The 14,243-nt window shown below is 45.8% G+C and overlaps 1 protein-coding gene across 4 annotated transcripts in view; it reads right to left on the minus strand.

The window, feature by feature from the left end:
* LOC125437917 (WASH complex subunit 2-like) overlaps window positions 1-12,801 on the minus strand; it is a 56,670-nt gene extending 43,869 nt beyond the window's left edge. For all 4 annotated transcript variants that reach the window (XM_048505989.1, XM_048505988.1, XM_048505991.1 and 1 more), the window contains exons 1-6: window positions 12,656-12,801; window positions 7,406-7,570; window positions 5,102-5,167; window positions 4,029-4,199; window positions 1,665-1,758; window positions 8-63 (exon numbers count right to left, since the gene is read on the minus strand). In XM_048505989.1, coding sequence (XP_048361946.1) covers window positions 8-63; window positions 1,665-1,758; window positions 4,029-4,199; window positions 5,102-5,167; window positions 7,406-7,570; window positions 12,656-12,781 — 678 coding nt within the window. In that variant the 5' untranslated portion in view covers window positions 12,782-12,801. The remainder of the gene's footprint in view (window positions 1-7; window positions 64-1,664; window positions 1,759-4,028; window positions 4,200-5,101; window positions 5,168-7,405; window positions 7,571-12,655) is intronic.
* Window positions 12,802-14,243: the final 1,442 nt, after the last annotated feature.

Genomic DNA, 14,243 nt, shown 5'->3' on the forward strand with positions numbered 1-14,243 from the left:
CCCTTACCTCCTCGTCCTTTCCCTCGCTGTCCACCATGCTCCCACGATCACTGTCTACTGAACCTTTCATTTCAAGAAGGAAAAGAGAGACGGGGAGACCGATTCAGATGAGACTTGTGCAGATTCCAAATGCAAACTCTACCGGCCTCCACTTGCAGTCTTCCCTTTCTCCCAAGAACAGTTGCACACGGGCATAGCAAATGTTTGCTGCTAGGAATTCCATGCCCACCTGGGTCTCCCAGCCAACTACTACACTGTGTTCCAAACAAAACCATTAGAAAACAATTAGAAATTCCTGAGCATATCGCAGACATGCACCTATGGCTTCGATGTGGTGAACTCTATCCACTATTCCAATAGGTGCTTTAAAGTTTAACTCCACATCAAAGATGCTGCTAGCCCTCTTAGGACTGCACAAAGCTGTTTATCCAGATAACAGTCTTTCCTTTACAACAAAATTTGTGTTTTTTCTTTTTCAACTTGTCCCCCAATCAATGACAAAGCTAAGAAACCTGCTGGTTAGTACACAACACACACACACACACACAAACAAACAAACAATGTAAAAGGCCTTGTTTATATATTTAATTTCTTAACTAAGAAAAACTGTACAGTTATACAGTGGAACCTCAGTTTTCGTCAGAGATCCGTTCAGAAATACCAACGAAAACTGAAACTGACAAAAACCGAGGTACGCCATTTGCGCAGGCGCAACGCAAATGACACAGTGAAGTTACAGCATTTGCGCACGTGCAGCGCAAACAACACAGCAAAGTTACGCAAAAGTTGCCTCGTCCGAGGTGACCGACAACAACCGAGGCAATACAACAGCTGGCGACAATCGACGATAACCGAAACTGACAAAATCCGAAGTAATCGTGAACCGAGGTTCCACTGTAGACAAGACCTGTTACAGTGTTAAAACACTCAAATAATTTCAGGTGTCATACAGAAGCACTCCGTGGTGTAGTGGTTAAGAGCGGTGGACCCTAATCTGGAGAACCAGGTTTTATTCCCCCACTCCTCCACATGAAGCCTGCAGGGTGACCTTGGGCCAGTCAGTTTTCTCAAAACTCTCTCAGCCCCACCTGCCTCACAAGGTGTCTGTTGTGTGGAGAGGAAGGGAAAGGAGTTTGTAGGCCACCTTGCGTCTCCTTACAGAAGAGAAAAGTGGGGTATAAATCCAAACTCCTCCTCTTCCATGTTGCAATTTCTCCCAAAATATCTATTTAGCCCCTTCCCCCAAAATAGATCCCCCCCGCCCGCTTTGGCTTCAAAACTTCTCAAAGCTTCATACTTCTAGGTGTTCCACCTCTTCAACAGTGACACCACAAGCCACCTAACTGACATACACAATGGAGTGCTCGAAACATAACTCTAAGGAGAAATGGCTTTTCTATGACCTTTAGAAAGCAACCCTTAAGGAGAGTCACTGCAGTCTAAGCTCACTGAAATGAATGAGCTTAGACCGGAGTAAATCTCATTAGGACTGCATGGTGAAGACAGCAGTTCGTTTTTGAAAGCATGCAAAGCTAGTCAGAAGTGACATGTTGTAAGTCATCAAAACCAGACTCTGCCTCCCATGTGTTGCAATGAGACACTCAGCACGCCCCCAGGCGCAACACTGGGCCTCTAGGCCTTTGTTATGAGTTCCAATCACACACCTTCACTGGACAGGTCTCCAAGGCCAACATCATCTTGTTCCATGAAGAGCTGGGAGCCAATCAAGTACGGCAGAGGCCTATCGACGTAGAGATCCTGCGGAAGAGGCCAAAGAGCACCTTTCAGATCTCAAACACACAAATTCAAGGCTCCAGAAATGGTTAACAATTCACGTTCTGCCATATTTTGTGTTGAAGACTGGTTTAGTTATCTCTTTATATACTGAGTTGTATATGTAATATTTATTATTACAGCGAATAATGTATTGTCGAAGGCTTTCACGGCCAGATTCAACTGGTTGTGGTGGGTTTTCCAGGCTGTGTGGCCGTGGTCTGGTAGATCTTGTTCCTGGTGAATAATGAAGTTTGAACAATGAATAATGTTCAAAGGCTTGGTGGAAGGTTCGGTCTCAGGGACAGGGCCCTAAGGAACCTGTCACAATTCTGTAGGGACTGTAAGATAGAGCTATTCCACCAGGCCTATAGCTCAGTACAGCTACGGGAAATTCATTACACATCTTGTTGGGCCTCCCTATCCCTCCCCCCCACCTTTCCTCTCTCCCCCTCCTTTCCCCTTCTTGTCTTCTCTCCTTTGCCACCTAAGAGGAGACCTGCCATTCATTCCACCCAAGGCACCATCTTATAAATGAAATGTGGAAATATACTTTTCACTGGTTTCAAATGTTTTAGGATTTGTGTATTTTTATATTATTGTAATTTATATTAATTAGCCGCTCCGAACGCACTTGTGGGGAGAGCAGGATATAAATCTAACAAACCTAAACTAAACATATGGAGTTACTATATCTGTAGAAAGCTTTTGCAAACAATACACTTTTGATAAGATAGCAGTACTGTGTTTCTTTTGCTTCAGACACTTTATGTACCACTCCCCTTCTGTCCTGTATTTTGTCTTGCAGGCAACCTTGGTGGAAAAGACAATCATGCTAAGAAAAGCTGAGGCCAGCAGGGAAAGAGGCAAACGCGACAGGAAGTGGATGGACTCAATCAGGTCCACCAAGGCTCTCAGTGTGCAAGACCTGAGCAAGGCTGTTAGTGGATAGGAGATTTCGGAGGCCACTAATTCACAGGGCTGCAGTCAGGTTGGGAGCAGCTCGATGGCACACAACACACACACACACACACTGCAAGATGGAGGCCTCCCCTGTAGCTGAGGCTTACCCGTTGCTCCCCATGACATGCCTCTGAAGATGCCAGCCACAGATGATGGTGAAACGTTAGAAGCAAAAACCACCAGACCACGGCCACAAAGTCCAGAAAGCCCACAGCCCACAGCAGTCAGTTGATTCCAGCTGTGAAGGCCTTCTAGCATTGCACACAACCTTAGTGATGTCTAACATAAGTCTTCCTTGCTCTTGTTTCCTGCCTGAAGAGCCCACTCCAATCGTTAAGGAATGCAGAGCATGACACCATCACAGCAGCAACCAGTCCACTGTCAGATTACCCATCTGCACACAATGCAACAAGTAAGCATCTTCGTACATTTTGTTTCCCAAAATATCAGCTGTCTGTATCTAAAGCCAGTGAGCATTCACAAAACCAGAGTTATAATGAATTTCCAGTAACCTAAGTTGTCATTTACCAAGCATAGTTTTTAACTAATGTTTAAGCACTCACTTTCTCTGATTTCATAAATACTGCCAGATCGCAGCAACTAGAAGATATCAAATGAAGCGGTCCAGGACAAGGGGAACATAGATTGTGACTTCTTGACTTCCATTGACCATGAGGGTTGGCGTTAGCCAGGTTTGGAACCACAGTCTACCAAGGGGGCTACACTCCTCAGTACTATTGCTTGTAAAGGATTCAATGGTGTTGATGAGCGGGTCAGCCGCCTGGCCTTGACTACATTCCACCCTTGATTGGCTCCCAGCTCTTCATGGAACAAGATGATGTTGGCCTTGGAGACCTGTCCAGTGAAGGTGTGTGATTGGTGGGGCTGAGAGAGCTCCGAGAAGCTGTGACAAGCCCAAGGTCACCCAGCTGGCGTGTGTGGGAGTGCACAGGGTAATCTGAATTCCCCAGATAAGCCTCCTCAGCTCAGGCGGCAGAGAGGGGAATCAAACCCGGTTCCTCCAGATTAGATACATGAGCTCTTAACCTCCTACGCCACTGCTGCTCCTAAAGGTCCATCCTATGGGATTTTCATGGCAAGAGAAGAACAGATATGGTTTTCCACCACCTGCCTTTGTATAACAACCCTGGACTTCTATCCAAGTACTTACTAGGGCTGACCCTATTTAGCTTCTGAGATCTGAGTCATTCAGGTCAGGAATTCTATGTGTTTAATTCAATGATAATTCATTTTAGAATAGAACTGCTCTACAGAAAAAGAGATAAAATTACCTTTGGTTCCAATATTAATTCCACCTTTTCGTTTGTTTCTTCTTCAGAATCTGAGTTCCCGGCTTTGATGTCCAATTGTTCGAAGGCGCTGTCTAGAACCTGCATCCCATAATTCACAGCTTCTTGGATTTTGGGGATCAAATCTGCTTCTTTCTGTTCACGCGTCTTTTCCTGGGGAACCAGAAACCTCACATTTTATAGTTCACTTTCAAATTTACTCTGATGCCTTCAGTATAAAAACAAACAAAATGGGCTTTTGGTCAGATTCTTGATGCCACTCAACAGAAATGCTTTGCAAAATCTGCACAACCCCAGAAGAGTATGCACAAAAAAGGCTGGCAAAAAAAACCCTACTACATAAGTTTACAAATACTATGATGGGGAAGAGAGGGGAGGAAAGATAAGCCTGCCATAGCACGGTTTTATTGTAGTTCAGACTCAAGAGTCCACTATAAGTCCAGGGCAAGTAATAGAGTCAGGTCTCAGCTATGAAGAAGAAGAAGAGAAGAGTTTGGATTTATATCCCCCTTTTCTCTCCTGCAGGAGACTCAAAGGGGCTGACAATCTCCTTTCCCTCCCCCCCTCACAACAAACACCCTGTGAGGTGGGTGGGGCTGAGAGAGCTCCAAGAAGCTGTGACTAGCCCAAGGTCACCCAGCTGGCGTGTGTGGGAGTGCACAGGCTAATCTGAATTCCCCAGATAAGCCTCCACAGCTCAGGCGGCAGAGCTGGGAATCAAACCCGGTTCCTCCAGATTAGATACACGAGCTCTTAACCTCCTACGCCACTGCTGCTCCCACTACCTGGAGTGGGCAAGGCTCCCTCAACCACTTAAAAGAAGTGTGAATGTGGAATTTCAGCTTGTGATAGTTTAGGGTCAACTGGATCCCCCGTGGTATTTTCTGCAAGGGTGAGGAGCTTCTACTATCAACAGAGATCCTCTCCTCTCCTCTCCTCCCCTGCCCAACCCTCCCTTTTGGAACTTCAAGCATGCAGATGAACTTCAAGCATCCAGATGAAACCTCCCCCCTCCCCCTTCCCTCCCCCCAAAACAACTCTTTCAATGGACTTGCCTGCTCTGGTTTGTCTCCCACATCAGCTCTGGGTGGAGATTCTTCCACTTCTTCATCATATACTCTCTAGAAAAGATTGAGGACATCCTGTTTGTACAAGATGCAAACATGGCAAAGGGAAATCACCGTCATGTGTTCAAAACATTTTCAATGAAGCAGCTGCACATGCAGGAAGCTGACTCAGACTGAACCAGACCTCTTTGGTCCATCAAGGTCAGTATTGCCGACTCAGACTGGCAGCTGCTCTCGAGGGTATTTCACATCCTCTACCGCCTGGTCCTTTCAACTGGAGAAACCACCTGGGATTGAGCTCGGGAATTTCTCTTCCACTCAGCCCCAGCCCCTCCGGTTTGCAAGCTGGATGCAAAAACAGCACACCCAGATCCCCGACAGTCATGTAAAGTGTGCGGGCCTTGTTTAAGGAGGAAAAGGGCGTAACGGTGAGTGGCGCGCAACCTTCCTTCCTCCTAAAGTGTGGTTTAAATGTGTGAATGTACCCCTGGAGTAAAAAATATTCCAGCAAGTTGAAAAAGTAAAGGAAGGGACTGACTGACCCAAAACTCCTCCTAACAATAATAGGGAATAATCAGAGGTGGTTCTAATGCAGCTGATACCCCTGCAGTCTGCAGTTCATTTTACCACCTTGTTCACCTATACAGGTAGATCACGCCTGAGCCGTTTTCCCCCATCTGCCTACCCCATCTACTTGCACCCTCCAAAAACGTAAAGGATCTGGTGCTACTGTATTTATCAAGGGTGTTTTTTTCAGAAGAGAAGTACACGAAGTTGCTTTCCTATTAATCTTAGGCTCATTCCGCACATGCAGAATAATGCACTTTCAAACTGCTTTCAGTGCTCTGTGCGGAATAGCAAAATCCACTTGCAAACAGTTGTGAAAGTGGTTTGAAAACAGATTATTTTGCGTGTGCAGAATGGGCCTTAGTGTTTTTCAGAACCAGCACAGAAATGGTTCCAGTGCCAGACGGGGACCTGGAGGACCCAAACGGGAATCTCTCCGTTACTTTTACAATTAATACCCTAATGCTGGTTTTAAAGTGAAAAAGAATAATTTTAATTTTGGATGCCTGCATAGGAGACATTCCAAAACAGTAATACCAGTCCAATTAAAAACAGTTCCAAATGTATTTCTAGAATACCCACGATAAACCTTCAACTCTTAATTGTGCTTTTCCTTGCATATAAAAAGACCAGACTTAGAAGTTGGCTGGGAAAATGAATCTTCAACAGAAAATAAATATCACTTCAATATCTGGCTTGTTAGCAGTTTGCCATATTCTGTCTAAAGATCCTGATCCAGTGGATTCACAACAGAACAAAAACGACAATATTCTGCTCAGCCAGGCCCATCTGGCAATATGGAAGTTCGCTGGGTGACCACGGAGCCAACTGAACACTCAGTATAACCTCCCCCACAGGGATGTTGTGAGGATGAACTAGAGCAGAGGTCTGCAACCTGCGGCTCTCCAGATGTTCATGGACTACAAATCCCATCAGCCCCTGCCAGCATGGCCAATTGACTAGACTAGGGAGAAGCATGTAAGCTACTTTAGGTCTCCACTGGGAAGCAAAGTGGCCTACAAATACCTAAATAAGAATCCTCATAGTTTAGTTTCATGAAGGGTTTCCCAGCAGCGCCGGGGGGGGGGAGGGGGGAGGCAAGAATGCCACTTCCATGGTGGAAGAAGAAGAGCCTTTTTCTGCTTGTCTCAAAATTCCTGTTTCTTTGGTACTTTTAAAAAAGTTCCGCACATTTTTTCCTCCCTCTAGTGGTCACTTTGAAATGGCAGAAGACAAAATCTAGTTTATCCAAACCCTGCTGATTTAAGAAACTTTTTACTCCTGATAAAATTGAGTGTCATAAAATTGAGTGTCATATCTAGTGGACCACTAGAGGGAGCAAAACCAAAACACATGCGGAAGTTTTTAAAAACACCCACAAAACGGGGACAGGAAGAAAAAGGAAAATGCGGGAAAGCCCAGTGTTTTGAGATGCCCACGACCTTCCCAGGAAACTTCTGCTGTGCCCCTACTCCGGAATGTGACCTCTTAGCCCAGAGGAGGCCTCCTGGTCCCCCACTCTGGAGACAGTCGTGGGGAAACACCAGTCATCACAGGCAGGAGTCCACTCAGACAGACGCCACGACGGGCCACACAACTGCTTGGAGTTTGCAGCCTGATTCAGATCACTGTTAACACTGGTGCCTGTGAAGGACTGTTTCTTTCAAGCACCCTCCGCATATAGAAGCAGGAATCCAGCAACAATCCGCAGTGCAGTTCACTCACGTTTTCAATAAACTGTGTATTTGACAGCATAAGGAACCCATTGAAGACATTGTGCAGGCGGCAATCGGTGTTTTTGGTCTCTTGGACCAGCCCGTCCATTTGCTTCTTGATTTCATGAGTCCTGGAGATGGTCTGCTGAGAGAACTCTTGCAGAAAACGCAGAAGCTAGAATGCAAAAACAGAGCGATGCCGCACCTCAAAAGCGTGCACTCACAACAGGCCTGCAACACTCAGCTGAGTCAAAGCAGGGTGGGGACTGTAAGTTCTGAGAAATCATCATGAATAAATTATCAGAATGGTGCAGTTGCAATTTATGCACTTCTTTGCTTCATTTTATTTTTAGCCCACCCTACCCCAGCCAAAAGCTGGCAGCTCACAACAAACGTATGTCAGACTCTCGAACGTGGAAATAACGAAGACCGTAGGAAAGTCCAAAAGCAGTTTATTCCAGGTGATGCGAAGAGTAACAATGTATAGCAGGATCTGAGCTAGAGAGCTCAGATCCAGGACTTATATCTTTTAATCCCCCCCGTTTCACCCCACACCAAATGTCCACTACAGTTTCTACTACAAAGAACCTGGGAACCTTTCACACCTCTTCGAAGATGGGCTGGCGCCAGGAGATTGCTAACAGGAGAGTGCTAGGAAGGGAAGAGGGAAACAGGAAAACAATTGCAAATCACACACAGCAAGACATCAAGATACTGACAGGCATGGTCCTGACAATGTACAGCATACACAACATAAATTAACATAATGGTAAAATGGTTAAAATGCACATCTCAATCAGTATGCCCTTTAGCTTAAGATATACACACGATTGGCACCCCATCATTTCTCATCTAACTTCCAACAGGGATCTCATTTAATAAACCCAATTACATCACTGTAGCTCATCTACCCTTTATTCCACCCCATTCAATGAAAGAAAAGGAAGGTGGGAAGGACAAAGAGGAGAAAGTGAAAGAACGAAAAGGGAAAGGAGGTAGGGAAAGGGAAAGGGAGGCCAGGTAGTTGCTGTGACCACGCTGCTTCAGCCATGGGCCTGGCCATTTTATTTGCCAGGTCAGAAGAAACTGAAGTGAAGCCGCAAAACAGCACCCTCTATCCTGTGGCAGGGGCAGTGGATTAAAAGTCAAATTAATAAAATAGCTCCTTATCTTGCCACTAGTAGCTCCATTAATGCAAACCTAACAGAAGCCAGTTAGAACTGGTACTGCCCACTGTGGCACAACCACGTGCTCAAGAAGTTCATCAGACATGCAAATCAAGCCCTTGCTAATTTTAAAACATCACAGGGGATTAGGGGCCCGTTCTGTTATCCCAGGGAGTTTTATTAGCATAAGCAGCTTCCGAACAAGGAGGAAGGCCAAGCAGTGGTCATCCACCCCCCCTCCCCTTGCCCAATGGAAGAAAGACCGGCCAGGCCGCTGCCTACCAAAAGCTGGACTGGGTGTCCTTAGCAGATGCTTCCTTTCACAACAAGGGCCCCCAACCTTTTCTGAGTCTGTGAGCATCTTCAGGTTTCAGACGCAGGGTAATGGGCACAACCACAAAACAGCCACCACGTGGGGCAGAGTCCTCCCCTCCCCACACACAAACAGGAAGCCAAAGTACAGGGGCTGACAGGACTAATTACAAATACACTGGGAAAGAGCAATGAGAATAAAATCATTGATAGTGTGGTGGCAAATGCTGTCAAAACATTATTTTAATCTGCCAAGCCAACTGGATCTCCAGGGGCCAATCAGAAGCCCTGCCAGGTAAGAGCACCACCTGAACCTACCTACTTTGTAAAAACACCTCATGGGCACCAAGAAACATGTTGGTGGGCACCATGTTGGCTCCCTGGCTTAGAGCAATAGGAAAGGAAGAAATGCACAGCGCAGCCCTTCCAGCCGAGGTTTTCTGATTTCTTATTAAGACTACTATGTCCTATTACTGGTCCAAAAGCTCTCAAAGCAACTCCATTTTGAAAACAATAAGGAACAGAATAAAACTTCACAGCAAGATACAATGAGAGCCAATGTGATGTAGCGGTTAAGAGTGGCGGGCTCTAACCTGGTTCAATTTTCCACTCCTCCACATGAAACCTGCTGGGTGACCTTAGGCCACTCACAGTTCTCTCAAAACTCTCTCTGCCCATGTGGAGGCATGCAACAAATGCCACAGTACTCCTTATTATCACGTATAGGTGTGAAAGTTGGACAATGAAGAAGACTGACAGGAAGAAAGTAGATTTCTCTGATATGTGGTGTTGGAGGAGTTTTACAAATAACCATGGATGTCCAAAACAACTATCAGACCAATCTAGATCAAAACAGGTCTGAGCTATCCCTAGAAGCTAAAACAGGGCTCTGCAACCTGCAGCTCTCCAGATGTTCATGGACTACCAATCCCATCAGGCCCTGCCAGCATGGCCAATTGGGCCACTCACAGTTCTCTCAAAACTGGCCATGCTGGCAGGGGCTGATAGGATTTGTAGTCCATGAACATCTGGAGAGCCGCAGATTGCAGACCCCTGAGCTAAAATAACTAAACTGAGCCTGTTGTACTTTGGTCTATTATGAGAAGACAAGAGTCACTGGAAAAGTTTTATGCCAATAAAGGGTTGTTGTTGTTGTTGAGCTGAAGGTGGCAGGAAAAGAGAAAGATCCAACATGAGACGGATTGACTCTGTAAAGGAAGCCACGGTTCTCTGCTTGCAAGACCTGACCAAGCCTGTTAACAATCAGACATTTTGGAAGGTGGTGACTCATAGGGTTGCCATGAGGAGCAAGCAACTTGACAGCACTTCACACGCACAGCGAGAGCACAAAAAAAGTCACAAAGTCAAAACAGCATTGCTGCAGAGGGGGTAGTCTTTCTGGGAAGGACACTGCAGACCAAGATGGTGTGTGTGAAGTTATCTTGCCTCTTTAGTAGGATGGTGATGGGGATGTGATAATAATCTCTAGATGACGGAAATGGTAACTGTTGAACAAAAAGGCAAGGCCAATGGACAACAAGATAAGTCAGATAATCTTAACGACCAAGAATGCTCACAACTGAACAGATATGCAGGTCTTATTAGCCATATCCACGTTAGCCTATGACGGAGTCAATACTGCCACACTTGGGAGGACAGGAAATCCCTTTGCCTGCCCTCAGTCAGAACCACATTGAAAAACTGCCTGGTCCAGAATATAGCAAAGGCAGACTCACTGAAAATGCAACCTAGAGATTCTCACAAATACACACACAATCTTTATTGCATCAGCAAACGAATCATCACAGCAAACGAGTCATCACACGGAGTCCATCAAAATACAAACAAGAAGCTTCTGTAATTTTTCATTTAAAAAATTAAAATGCATAACAATAATGTAAAATACATGGAGACTCTAAACCACAGGTGTCAAACTCACGGCCCTCCAGATGTTATGGACTACAGTTCCCATCATCCCCTGCCAGCATGTTTGACAACTATGCAAACAGTCTGGGACTAGCATGCCTACGAGATCGCCTCTCCTGATATACCCCCGAGAGAGTGTTAACACTCAGCAAATGACAACCTTCTGGAGATCCCTGGCCCCAAAACTGTCCTCAACCAGAACCTCTTCAGTTCTGGCCCCAGTCTGGTGGAACATTCTATCCAACAGGACCAGGGCCCTACAGTTCCACAGGGCCTGCAAGACAGAGCTGTTCTGCCAGGCCTATGGTTGAGAGCTACATCAGTGTTCCAACTCAGCTGGCCACTTCTTTCTTTTTCTTCTCCTCTGGTTGTTAGATTTTAGGTTATATGGGTGGGTGCCATGATATGGGTATTTTATGTTGCTGATTTTAATTGTCTAATTTATTGTTGTGTGCCACTTTGACCCATTTTACAGAACAATGGTTTCTAAATCAAATTAATAACAGTAATAAAACCACAATAATGCAGCTTACAAATGTGTATGGGAAACCTAGCAATGTGTATTCCAGTGACCAAATTCTTACTGTTAAAATATATCAAATACACATTTTATAGCACTGTTTTCTTAACAACATAAAATTAGACATAAAAAGTCTCAATAAAAATATACATTCGTTTCTATATACTGATATATATTTTCTATTGAGATTTTTAAAGTATAGTTTTCTATTAAGAACATCACAATAAAATGGTTATTTAACATGTTTTTACTTTAAAAATCTCAATAGAAAATATAAATCAGTCTCTACTGAGTCTCAGTTTCTATTGAGCTTTTTAAAGTAGTTTTCTACTGTTAGGAGTTCATAGTGCAATAGGAGTTAAGTCTGATGCATATTTTCTATTGAAATTTTAACATACAGTTTTCTAACATTAAGAGTTAAGCCCAGTGCAATAAAATGTATACATAACATATTTTGACATTTATATATTAGACTTCTCATATTAGACTTTTCACTTATATATTAGACTTTTCAGACCCCATCGTATTTTTCAAGTTGGATCTGGATTTCCAAACACGCACACAGTCCCCATCCTTAAATTTTACTTCACTGGGCTGAACTCTTAGCAATAGAAAACTATACTTTAAAAATCCCAATAGAAAATACAGTATGCATCAGTTTCTAGTTGAGTCTGGATTTCCAACCCCACCCCCACCTTTACATTTTTATTGTACTGGGCTTAACTCTTAACAATAGAAAATTATACATTAAAAATCTCAATTAAAAATATGCATCAGTCTCTAGAGACTGATCTACATTTTCTATTGAGATTTTTAATTAAAAAATGTATTAAATGTACATTTTATTGCACTGGGCTGAACTCTTAACGATTGAAAACTATACTTTAAAAATCTCAATAGAAAATATGCCTCTAGAAACTAGTTGGGTCTGGATTCTCTCTCCCACCCACCCACCCACCCCCCTTCTTCACCTGCCAAATTCTTACCGGCTAGAGAGAAAGAAAACCCCGAACCTGCCCCAAAGAAAGGGAATGCCTGCCCAAATAGCAAAGTTTCTCTATCCTTCTCTCCCCCCGCCCCACCCCCACTACCCCCCCCCAATATAGTAACCGCTGAGAACCGAATTCGAGTTCTTCTGGGTCCAACACGCCCCTTTCCCGCCCTCCTTCCAAGTCCAGCTCCCAACGTCCAGCCCTGAAGCTTTCGATGGGGTGGCCCCGCAGAGGGGAGAGCCCCACCGACCGCCCTTCGCGAAGCCCCACAGGAGGGCCCCACCGAGAGGGGACGGAGGGAGAAGGCCCGGCGCCAGAGGGGAGCCCGCCTGCCCGCTTCTCACCCCGGCGTCGGCGGCCAAGGACCAGGCCTGGCTCTCGCCGCGGACCTCCTCCAGGGTCCAGGGCCGCTCCCACAGCAGCCGGGCCTCGGGGTCCCCCGCAGCGCCAGCGGGGCTCGGCGTCGCCATCTTGCCCCTGCCGCCAGTCAGCTGACTCCTGGTCACGTGACTCCGGACAGCTGAGGAGGGGCTCGGCGCCCTCTCGGTTCCGGCTCTGCTGTCCCGGGGGTTGCCAGCCTCCCGACGGGAAAACCAAAGACACAGAATGGCGCCTCCTTTCCTCCCTCGTCATAATGAAGTTATGCAAAAAGAAAGAAAAGCAAAAAGCACCTGAATAAAATTCTCCCATCGATCCCTCATAATAGTTTAGCGCAGGGGTGTCCAACTCTGGCCCTCCAGATGTTCATGGACTATAAACGAGGGACTATGGCATAGGTGTCAAACTTGCAGCCCTCCAGATGTTATGGACTACAGTTCCCATCATCCCCTGCCAGCACCGTGCTGGCAGGGGGTGACGGGAACTGTAGTCCATAACATCTGGAGGGCCGCGAGTTGGACACCTGTGGACTATGGGAAGCATAGTCCATGAACATCTGGAGGGCCAGAGTTGGACACCCCTGGTTTGTCACATTCGTCTGACACTGAGCTTGGCAGAGTGCTGAGGGGTGGGGGTGAGATTGAAGTTGCAGTTTGTGTGAGGGCTATCTAGACACAACTGACTTGTGGCGACCCCAAAGGGTTTTCCAGGCGAGAGACAGCCAGAGGTGGGCTTCCTTGGTGGTCAAAGGTCTGAATACTGTTAGGTACGGTAGCAATCAAGTCTTCTGCTAACTCTTATCTATTTTGTGAACATCTTGCTAGCTAATCTCTACTGAGAGGCCCCGTTCCTTTCAACTTAGAGCTAGTGTCAGGCTGCTCCTTGGCACCCCTTCACATTCCTTGTGTTTACCTGATTTTCAGCAACTTCAATTCCAAGCCTCTGCAGGGATGTTAGCTAAGATGATTTTATATAACATGCTCCACCCTTTTGTGCAGGCTACTATATATATATGGCTTAAAACACTGTGAACTATATATGTGTACATATCAATACTAACCAGGGCTGGCTCTGCTTAGCTTCTGAGATCTACTTGGCCAAGACTTCAGTGCAGAAACATCACGTCCAGACATGTCCCTGCACGGATCCTGTGTGAGCCTCCCCACAGATACGTTAAGACCCTGCCAGCCAGCACCACTAGCCAGCTTATTAATTGGGATGAGTTCATGGCAAGATGCAAGATGGCAAGATGCAAAGCACAAATAAATGCACAGGTGGATCAGCAGAGGAAGTTGAAGATGGGATGTTTCCGGGAACAGGCCCACCCCCATTGCCAAAGCCCTGGACTGACCCAGGAGTCACAGGATGCCCTCTGGGGAACCCATGGTACCATCTGTGAGGAACAGTGGCAACAGAAAAAATGCTGCCATGCCCACATCACAGTGTGAGCCCTTGAAGGCACCAACTCAACTGCGCCCACCAGCTGCCCAGGACAACAGCAACAAGGAACAGATGAGAAGTTTGAAGAAGAGTTTGGATTTATACCCGGCTTTT

The sequence above is a fragment of the Sphaerodactylus townsendi genome, linkage group LG08 (assembly GCF_021028975.2).
Source record: "Sphaerodactylus townsendi isolate TG3544 linkage group LG08, MPM_Stown_v2.3, whole genome shotgun sequence".
NCBI classification, from domain to species: Eukaryota; Metazoa; Chordata; class Lepidosauria; order Squamata; family Sphaerodactylidae; genus Sphaerodactylus; species Sphaerodactylus townsendi.